The 10,966-nt window shown below is 35.7% G+C and overlaps 1 protein-coding gene across 3 annotated transcripts; it reads left to right on the top strand.

The window, feature by feature from the left end:
* Positions 1-2,203: 2,203 nt before the first annotated feature.
* Positions 2,204-10,677, top strand: LOC118740916 (tubulin polyglutamylase TTLL4-like). Of its 3 annotated transcripts, none has more exons than XM_036472669.1 (11): positions 2,204-2,357; positions 3,933-4,547; positions 5,636-6,212; positions 6,285-6,659; positions 6,728-6,914; positions 7,859-8,029; positions 8,117-8,241; positions 8,306-8,745; positions 8,816-9,259; positions 9,331-9,570; positions 10,366-10,677. In XM_036472669.1, the coding sequence occupies exons 2-10, from the start codon at positions 3,954-3,956 to the stop codon at positions 9,490-9,492; spliced, it is 3,075 nt and encodes a 1,024-aa protein (XP_036328562.1). In that variant the 5' UTR covers positions 2,204-2,357; positions 3,933-3,953; the 3' UTR covers positions 9,493-9,570; positions 10,366-10,677. The 3 variants fall into 3 exon arrangements, with proteins under 3 accessions (XP_036328562.1, XP_036328561.1, XP_036328560.1); XM_036472668.1 differs by lacking the exon at positions 2,204-2,357 and adding an exon at positions 3,561-3,742 and having other exon boundaries at positions 5,648-6,212; XM_036472667.1 differs by lacking the exon at positions 2,204-2,357 and adding an exon at positions 3,561-3,742.
* The last annotated feature ends 289 nt before the right edge of the window (positions 10,678-10,966 follow it).

The raw sequence follows: 10,966 nt of genomic DNA, 5'->3' as shown, positions 1-10,966 counted from the left end.
AATTCAATAAAATTTAATTATATTATGTATAATTAAATTAATTAAATAAAGTTTAATTAAACTAAATAAAAATAATTTAATTTAAATTCTTATTAAACTAAGTTTATTAAAATTAAATTAAAACTAAATTAAATTAAAGAAACGAAATTAAAGTTAAATTAAGTTAAATTAAACTAAATTAAATGAAATTAACTGGAAATTAATTAAAGTAATTTAAATTTAAACCAGATTAAGTTAAATTAAATTAAACTAAACAAAAAAAATAAATTTAATAAAATTTAAATAATTATACAAATCAAATTCAACTTAATTAAACAATATGAGAAGAAAAAATTAACTAAAATGCACTAAAAATTATAATGATATTAAGAGTAAATAAAAATTAAAATTGAAAAAAATAAATAAATAAAATAGGACAAAATAAAAGTCGTACGTTTGAGATAATGAAAACGAGTAAGTTTTATTTGCAAGGTTTTCTATTACAACAGTCAATACTTCTTATGTTCTTTGCGATCTATATACTTTTAACTAAGAGTACTGTATAAGTCACAGCAAAAATGAATTAAATATTATATTAAAAAATAAATGAAATTAAAGTAAAATGCATAAAGTTAATAAAAACAAATTAAACAAAATTAGAATATGTAAAATAAATTATAATCAAATGAATTAAAGTAAAATCAAATGAAAGTAGTATGAAATTAAATGAAAAAGCACAGAAAATAAAATAAAGTAAACCAAAACTAAATTAATTTAAAATAATAGCAGATGCGGTTCGTATATTTTTTCTTATTACAATTGTTTTAATCAGTGTCTCCCGTACATAGAAGTAATTTTCTTCAAACCTACGAAATTTGATTGTTGGGCTATGTTTGATCTATTACAATATAAATTCACTACTATCACACAAGGTGACAACTGTTAAAAATAAATGCGAAAAGTATTAAATAATTTATAATTAAAATCAAATTTAATTAAAGCGAAATTAATTTAATTAAACAGAATAAATTAAAATAATATAAAACTATATAAAATACAAACATCAAAATGAATATATGTTTTTCAATGTTTTTACATGTATGTGCATTGATGTGAAACCAACTTAACCTAAGTTTACATGTAAGTCATGCGGTAAAAAATAAGTTTAAAAACCTGTGATTGTGTTATTTTTGTTTACCAATCTTTAATTTTTATTTGTACAAAAAACTCATAATTTCTATTTAAATAATCTTGTTTTCCTCTGTTTTTTGTTGATATTTATAATAAAGAATCGCCCCTGATGATGCTTAGGTAGTTAGCGAAACGTTGGGCAAAGAAGTGGAGAAAAAAGTATTTTTCTTGCACATGGAGAAGTAGATCGACCAGCCTACAACAATACCAATAAATAAAATGATTTTTCTTAATTCAAACTCAACTAAACTAAAACAAAAATTAAAAAAAATAGAACAAAATGAAATTAAACTAAATTGAATTATTTTAAGTTAAATTAAACTGGATTAAACTTAAGCTAATTTAAACGAAACAAAATCAAATAATATAAAACTAAATACATACATATGTATAAAATATAACTTAATAGAATAAAACAAGAGAATGATAACATAAAAATAAATAAAAAAATTTAACAGAACAATGTAAAATAAAATAAAATTAAAGTAAATGAACAAAATAAAATCAAATTGTGTTGATATTGAATTACAAATTATTATTTTTATTACATACTTGAATCAAGAAAACCAAAGGAAATAAAATAAAATAAAATAACTACCGAGCTGAAATCATATAAAATGAAGTGAAACAAAAGTAAATTAAAGCAGATGATTTTTTTCATATTATAATTCCTTTAATCACCGTTTCGTACCCAGGAAAATTTTCTTTAAACCTACCAAACTTCATTGCTGGGTTATCTTTGATCTATTACAATACAAATTTATTACTGTCACACAGGGTAACAACTGTTAAAAAGAAATGCAACAAATTCCAATACAACTCACGATTAATCTAATTTTAATAAAAAATGGAAATGGACAAATCAGGGTACAGAAATGAAATTATTTTATATGAAATTTTCTTAAAAATTTACTAATTTGTACCAAAATTAAGTAAATAAAATCTGTGGAAGTACATTACTTTAAACTTCTGGCAGCACTCTGTATTCTTTTACAGAACCAACCGCCATCAATTCGCCGCTGGCAATGCCACACACATGTTTGTCTGTCTCTGCGGCAAAGTAAGCACGAAAAATTCTGTTAGAAACTTCAATTAAATTTAATTATTCAATGTTGCTATTCGAAATTTAGTTGAAAATACACAAATAGACAAGCTAAATCATCTGTTTGTGTTTCATAAGTGCGAAGGTGAGTGAATAAATTACTTCAGAAAATGTGCCAAAGTAAAGTGGTTAGAAATCCAAGCGTGGCTGATTGAACAGCCGGCAAAAAGTCATTCCCACACCGCATTTGCCCACAAAAACAAAATGCTCGTAGCGGTAGCTGTTATGTCGTTAGAAAAAATGGAAAAAAAATTTTTGAATGAGTAATAATAGAGAGAGTAAAACTGCGAAAATAAATATTATTCAGCAAACAAATATAGAATTTCTAACGAACAGGGTAATGCTGCCAATGGGCAACAACAATTTGCACAATGTTGGCATTTTGCAGTGTTTGTGTGTGCGTGCAAGTGACAGCAGCGAGAGAAAAAAGTATTGGCGGTCGCATTTTTGTTGTTTTGCAACTTGCAGCGTTTCAACATGCTGCTTTTGCCTTACAACATGTTCCTGTTTCCCTACAACATGTTCCATTGTATGTTGCGCGAAAGAAGAAGCGGATGCGGATTTGTGCGCCTTTTTCCGTTTTATATTTTTAAGTGCACAAGTTACTTTGCTGCAAACAGTTGAACATCGAATATCGAAAAAAAGTCAAAATATCGTCAATTTAATCTCTATCATGGTGTTATTATTTCACCATGATCACTATGAATTGATGGCGCCATTAATTTTATGTAAAAAAAAGTTGAAAAATTTGTCACTTACATTTAAAGGCGAAGTGAAAAAGAAAAGAAAATAATTTAACGTCGCAAATATTGAAATTTTAACGCATCAGACGGACGGTGTCACTCGTCAGCTGATTTTCTTTTACTCATCAGCAACTGTCGCCGATTGTGACACGTGTGCCGTGGGCGGGAATACCTGGTTAGCGTCAAGACGTTTGGCAATTGTATTGCACCTGAATTGCTGCATTCTCGTAAATACATATGAACATATGTATATAGGTACATGCTGTATGCATGCGTTGCGCGCCACCAAACCCTCCACAGTAGTGTTATCACTCGGTCGACCAATTCATCAAGCGGGCAACAATACTCTTGTTTCGCCCGATCGATTGCCCCACCACAGTCGGGCATTCAGCCCAATTGATTTGCTTTGATTGCTCAATCCAAACGCGAACGTTTGTGCTCGTGCCATATTTTCTTTTTATTTCGGATTTCGGTCTTATTGCTGGTGTTGTTACAGTTTACAATAGGTCTCTGTAGCATGCCACCACGAAAATAGCATCAGTTATTTTTGTGCGCTCCGCGGTTAGTCACAATATCGCGGCGAGGCGAGCATCTTCCGTTACTTATTGAAGAGCAGCGCGTAGATTGCTCAACCCCGTGTTGGATTTATCAATTAATTTCTTCAATGATTAGAAGGAAAGTGGGTGCAGACGGCAGCGAGGGAGTTGGCAGCGCGACATTGCAACAAGTTGTTACGTTTTATAGTTACCTTCACAAGATTTGTTTGTCTGGCTAATTTTTATTTATTTTTTTTATTCATTATTTTCCTTTGTTTCGAATTTATAGTGCTATCTGTAGTCTCAAGTTGAAATTTGTTATCTGACTTCATTATAGTAATCACATTGTACTTTTTTTTTCTTTTCTCACGCTTTGGTTAGACATCAAAATTCAAAGTGAAAATGGCACCAATTAGTGAAAAACGGTCACAGCCTAAAAATTCGAACCACGTCAAAGAGAATGGGCACACAAGTCAAGGCCATGGTCATACGCATCTTCACACTCACGCGAAGGAGAACGCCAGCAGCAATGCGTCCGGAAAAAGTGCTGGTGTCAAAAGTAAAGGCTTGGAGATATTAGATTTTCATGAATCATGGCTGGAAGAAGTCGAACTGTATAAGGATAAATTGTATGTGCAAAAGAATCTTTTACTATCATCGCATAATCATGCTCATACACCGCATGGCTGCCAAATCGATGCACGTAGCCATTATATTAGTGTGAATAATCAGTATATGGTTAATGCAACAGCAACACACGGTGGCCATATGCCAAATGAGCACAGTAGTAATAACAATAATTATAGTATTATGAATGGCACGATTGCAAAAAGAAGGGGTGGTAGTGGTGGCACCTCAGTGACGGGATGCACAGTAGATCCATCGATAATTAGCAATGCCTCACATAACAAGTCAAATCGGATTAGTATACGCAGCAACACTGCCGCACCCTTGACGTCTCACGTCGACTCGACCATACCAATGACTGGTGTGCAGGTATGTATAATTCATAATTATAATTTACTATTCGTTAATATTTCTAAATTTTATATTCATATGTGCTTGACAAGCATGCTGGATCGATTTGGAAGTGTATAGTTGTAAGAACTTTTATACGAGGAATGACAGGCGCATGTTTGGTTATAGATTTCCCTTCGGCGAGAAGAAATTGGATCTAAGTCCTGTATAATTTAACAGATACATGTAGTATGTAACAATGCAGCTTTAAAACTCTCTATTATGTTATATAACGTCAAATTGCTAAAATACTCAGTATTTACTTGTTCAATCAGCTAAAATAACAAATCATACATATTAAAATGAGGTGTGCACCGCGACCTAATTATCTATTGTACCCTATACTGTTAATCCTTCTAAACCTAAATCCATCAGAAAATTCAACAACGCTTTCAGTGGTAAGGAGCGAAGGAATGTGCTTAACTCTTGGCAAATTGAACTTAGACCTCACTTATTCTGCAGACTGTATCACACTATATAGTGGTCAAAAATCATAATCTTCTCATATCATTACTTTTCGCTCCAAAAGAGTTTTATTTTAAATTTGGTTGGCCGCATACTTGGAACTGGCTACATAAGGATACACTTCTTCGTCGTAAAAATAGTTCATTGTGGTTCCATCGTCGATCATGCCTTCATCCTGATAGTTACAACTAGTCGGTAGCTTCCAAATTGATTCATCTTCAAAAATATTTTGTCAAATATGTTTTTATTGGAATATATTTACCTAAATTGTGAATTAACAACGTGGTAGTTCTTATTTTATATAGTATTTCAAACTAATCCCTTTGTACTTATGTACATGTTCGTATTCTTATTCTTTTCCACCCTTCCAAAACCCAAAACAAAAAAATTACTTATACTATGCGTACGGTAATTAAACAACCACACAACTCAAATAACTAACGCAAAACACTACACACGTACACATAAACATAACTATATTCCGCGTGTGGTTGATATCCTGTCGCGATATGATGCTGTTGTCGTATTTTCTCCATTGTACCAATGTATTCCGCCTGTTATGTGTGTTTGTATTTATATGCATGTGCTTCCTAACGCTACAGTTGCTTTTAAAGCGTTCCCGTGATGAACCGGTTGAAGCGCCAAAATCTATTGTACATAACTCCAAACGCCATTCCCATCCTCACCCGCTGCATACGAAATCGAATACCAGTCCACGCCGTTCAGCATCACCACCCAAAAGACTTGGCGGCGGCGGTGGTGGTGGTGTTTGTACTAGCGTAGGAGGTGCCGTTGGTGGTGCTGGCATTGGCAGTGTCGCCTCCGCTGCGGTCAATGGCGTAACTACTACCATTAATGCGAACGATAAGTCCTCCTTCATGCCAACATCCCAGAAAGCGTTAAACAAAATCATTGTGAATCAGTTCCACGGTAGTAGCCTGCTTAATGATAATGATAAAAAATCGGAGCTTCTTACGCAAAATGGCCTAAACAAGACGGCTGCAACCGCTTATGAGACTAGCGTATATGCCTCACAGTATATGTCGCTCGATAATCGCACTTATCATAATCGTCATCCAAGTGTGGATAATTCTACTAATGTGGGCGTTTCTTTAGCTAAAGGTAACGATGATGATCGCGCAAAGCGCAGCACTACACCCGAGGATGATCCATCTGCAGGTAAAGAATCGCCCCTATAACCTTTATGTCAATTAGAAAGATATTTTACAGTTTTTCTATTAACTTTTTTAGCAATCGATGATGTCAATGATTATTCAGATAGTGATTCGGATGAAGAATATACTGGATTTCCATTCTACCTAGCCAACGATTTAAATGAGATACACCAAAGTCGACATATACGCTTACAGCGTGAACCACAATCTAACGATAGCACCGAAGATAGTGAAGCCAATACCGAAGCGAGTAAATATTTCAAACCGGATTGTATATTATCTCCAAGCATATTTCCCAATGTGCCGCCTTATTTGAACTTCTCATCGCATGCCGAGAAAGGGCCACAAGTGCCACCAGCACTGCATCGTGTGCTGAAGTGGAAACTAAGCCCAGTAATGCCGAAAATTGTGAAACGCGTGGTACTAAACTCAGGTTTTCGTATTATAAAAAGTGAGTGCGTGAAATTTTAGGTTATTTCAGTTTTGAGAAGAACTTAATTTTTTCTTTTATTTGCGCAGACACCACCGATTGGATGGCCATTTGGGAGAAGCATATGAAAAGTCCAGGTTTCCGCACAATACGCTCGCATCAAAAATACAATCATATGCCGGGTTCTTTTAGAATCGGCCGCAAGGATAGTATGTGGCGCAGCATACACAACAATATGAAGAGATTTGGAAAAAAGGAATTTGGTTTCATGCAAAAGTAAGTAAGCCTGAACCCTTACTGAAAAAGTGTATAAAATTCTGGCGATTATTGGTGCCAGGTTGTCCAACTGGGTTTCGTATTGTTGCTGCTTATTCTTTGAGTGAATGTTGTTGAAGCGCAGCTCTTCGTTAAGTAGCATAGGCGAGCAACTGCCTATTATTGCCTGTAGGGTGCGGCAGAAACTTAGCAAACCTATGCAAATGCTGTTCTGTTTGATCTGTAGCTTCTTCCACTGCACCCTTCACATGCGTGGCAAAATTTAGAACCGGTCGGCAAATCACCTCAAGGACTGACTGCAATCGATTTAACAACTTCTCTGGTGACGATGAGATTATGGGCACTTCGATAGTCAGCAAGAAGTGCCATAATAGAGCAGACATCGACTGAGTTCTTCGCCGAATGACTGCCTACTGCACATATAGCCACAAGGACATGTTGTTGTTGTTGTAACAGCATACAAATTTCGAAAAGAGATTTTGGGGAGTGTTGCTGGAGGGACAGTCCTTGGCCAGATATAAATCTGGGTCGTTCCGGTTACGTAGACTCGACTGTCGTGGGAACGCCACAAGGACATGGTCCCTTCTGGTTGAGGCCGCCTGGTGTGGATGTGTGTCTTTCGAAATCCATGCTGATGTAAGGCTGGGCGCAAGTGTCGGATAATTCAGGAGAAGCGTAGTTCTTTTAGTGTATGCACTGATGAGAGAATAGTGCCTAGTTTGGCGTTCTTCGTCGGTTTCTGTATAGACATCACTTCCCTTTGGGAAGATGTGTGTCGTTATGCATAGGTTGAGGAGTGCAGTGAGATATGATTTTCCAGTATACACAACCAGGTCGACCCGAAAGGACCATCAACGCAGTGCACAAACATATCCCAATATAACTTTTTGTATTAAAAACATATACATTACAAAAAATTAACCGTGCCTTTTTTTGACTTCAAGATCGTATGTTATGCCTGATGATTTGGAAAGCTTACGCCAAGTTTGGCCCAAAAATGCTTCGAGGCTAACAAAATGGATTGTGAAACCGCCAGCAAGCGCACGCGGTACTGGCATACGTATTGTAAATAAATGGAGCCAATTCCCAAAGGATCGCCCACTGGTAGTGCAGAAGTGAGTGTGCGTGTGCCTAATTTTAGCACCAATCAGCGTTTTACATGCATTTGTATTTATTATGCTTATCCCAATTCCTAATTTCAGATATATCGAGCGTCCACTGCTTATCAACGATAGTAAATTTGATATGCGTATATATGTGGTAGTTACATCGATAAATCCTTTGCGTATCTATATGTACAAAGATGGTTTGGCGCGTTTTGCATCAGGTGAGTGCGCTATTATTTGAGTAAAATGTAGATTTAAAGAAATTTTGACACTTTTTATGCACAGTTAAATACAGTTCGGAGCCCACTAGTCTCGACGATCGTTGCATGCATCTCACCAATTATAGTATAAATAAATTCTCACAAAACTATTCGAAAAATGAGGATTTTAATGCTTGCCAAGGCCATAAATGGACGTTGCAATCGCTGTGGTCATGCCTAGAAACGCGCGGTGTGAATACTAAACGTCTTTGGGCGACTCTGCGCAATTTGGTGATTAAAGCAATCGTTAGCGGAGAATCGGGACTGAATCGCATGTATCGACAAAATGTAAATTTTCGTTATAATTGTTTTGAGTTGTTTGGTTTCGATGTGTTGCTGGACGAGAATCTTGTACCATGGTTGTTGGAAATAAATATTTCACCCTCCTTACACTCAGAGCTGCCGTTGGATTTGCATGTGAAAGGACCACTCTTACAAGCCGTTATGAATACAGCGCTCTATCAGGTGGGTTAATTTGCATTGCATATACTGCTTTGCTTTGCTAGTCGCTTAACCAAACGTTTCTCACTTGCAGGTGGCGCCAAAACTTAATGAAAAACAACAAAAGGAAATATTACATGAATTGAACCTACAAGGTCCTCTCTGTCATGATAAGCGTATATTCACCACATGTCTCACTGCCGAAGAAGTGCGAAAACACAATCAGTTCACCAATCGTACAATTGAATTTCGTGAGGAATATCTCGATTCCATACTCGATAATCTACTGCCAGACGATATACGCTGCCTAATCATCACCGAGGATGAGTATGCGCGCTGTGCGCCACTTGAACGTATCTTTCCAACAGCGGATACGCACACCTACCTTAAGTTTATCGATAATCCACGTTATTATAATCGGCTGTTAGATGCGTGGGAAACACGTTATGGCAATTTACGTGAACAGGGTATTGCATTACTGAAGGGCTACTGCGTTGATGGTTACCATTTAAATGTGTCGGATGCGGCTTTAGAAAAGGTGAGTTAGATTGAACGCTGAAGTGGACTAAGAAGTTTTTAAGTTAATACTTTTTGTTTGCTGTTTTATAGGAACCTAATGTGGCTTTAACCGAAATTGATATGTTGCATCAGAAGAAGAGCGACGATCAAGTTACACTTGTACCCGATGGTGCGCATGCGGATAGCGCTTTAGCTTCAAAAGCGGGCACACCTGACTCAACCGCGGATGTTTCCGTGCGTTCGCAACGCTAAATAGCTCCTTGCTCAGTGGCATGTCGTTGATGGTGGTTGCCAAACACCACGTTGGTTGTATTGGCAGTGAGCGCAAGGGTGAGTGGAAAGTTGTTTTTTTTTAAATCCTTTGCACATAAAAAGTGATTCAAAAGCAAGTTTTGTTTTGCATAAGGCATATGAATTCTACATCCAAGGGGCTATGCAGACCCTTCCCCCAGAGATGATATGTAGAAAGTAATTACTTTTAAGAAGAAAATTTAAAATTGAGCACTGCAGAAGTAAGCCTGCGGTTTCGGTAAGAGGAAGGGTAGATCCAAACTTTATCAGAGAGCAGCTCAGGAAAGAGATGACGGCTCAGCACCACTGACGAAATATAGGCTTCTAATTAACCTCCATAAAGATAAACTGATGATTTTCACAGCCATTCTTCAGGGCTCTGCCGACAAACGGGAACTCCTGCATGATTTAGAATTCTGGCCAGATGATCTTTGTCGCTTTTGTAACTCAGCTGAATAGGTACCATTGCACCTGCTTCTTGAGTGTGTGGCCGTTTCGGGAACTCCAGAGAAGAGTCTGTGCTTTAGGTGGCCAAAAGATGAGCACATATGTAGGTTGAAAAGATTAGGTGAAGTGTTGGGAAGAATAGAGGACACTATAGATCCGTTAGGTCACAGTGCCTGCCAGTTATTATTATCTATACATCTATCTAAGATGCTCGCACCAGACTTTTAATGCTATGTTTTGTGTTCCGAGATGTTAAAAGCTAAAAGTCGGCGGTTTTGATATATTTTAAGTCTTGAAGGAAAACTTGTGTTTGTACCACGCTGTATGTGTATTTATTTTTCTTTTTTTTAATTCTCGCTAAATAACAATTTACTCTATTCATTCCAGCTGCTGTGAGAGTAAGGAACTAAGACTGAACTTAGCTATCCAACAAACAAAGCAACCTAATTGAAAATTATGAACACAAAAAACGCAACAAAAGCAACTATAATTTTATGATTTAATCGATGAATAATAATCAAGCTAACAAATTGAAGTCATTGAACTTTAGTAAATTTTTTTGGAAAATGTCTTAGGAAACAACGCGCTTTATTAAGTACTACAACTACAACAATACAACTTACCTTTAACGACACAAAAAAAAAAACAACTTAAAACTAGTGAAAAAGCGAAAAACAACAACAACTAGTAACGAATATAATTATATTATTAAATTAAATTTGATTTAAAATTCGATTTCGCTAAGAATATATGAAAACAAAAACAGAAAAAAAAATTAAAAAAGAAAGAGTCGAAACGAGCAGAAGGTAAACACATTTATTATAGAGCATTGTGTGCATTTATGTATTTAAATGCGCGAGAAATTATTACTAAAAATGATGATGATTTTGATTTTGTTAGTTTCATTTCAATTAAAAATAAAAATCAGAAAAAGAAAGAAAAAAGCGCTAACTAGAAGAGGACTGGCAGCATACCAACAACCGGCAAT

The sequence above is a fragment of the Rhagoletis pomonella genome, unplaced genomic scaffold (genome assembly GCF_013731165.1).
Source record: "Rhagoletis pomonella isolate Grant_MI unplaced genomic scaffold, Rhpom_1.0 Rhpom_scaffold_00006, whole genome shotgun sequence".
Lineage (NCBI taxonomy): Eukaryota > Metazoa > Arthropoda > Insecta > Diptera > Tephritidae > Rhagoletis > Rhagoletis pomonella.
Note: the sequence above shows the minus strand (reverse complement) of the source record. Positions and strands in the feature narration are given on the sequence as shown.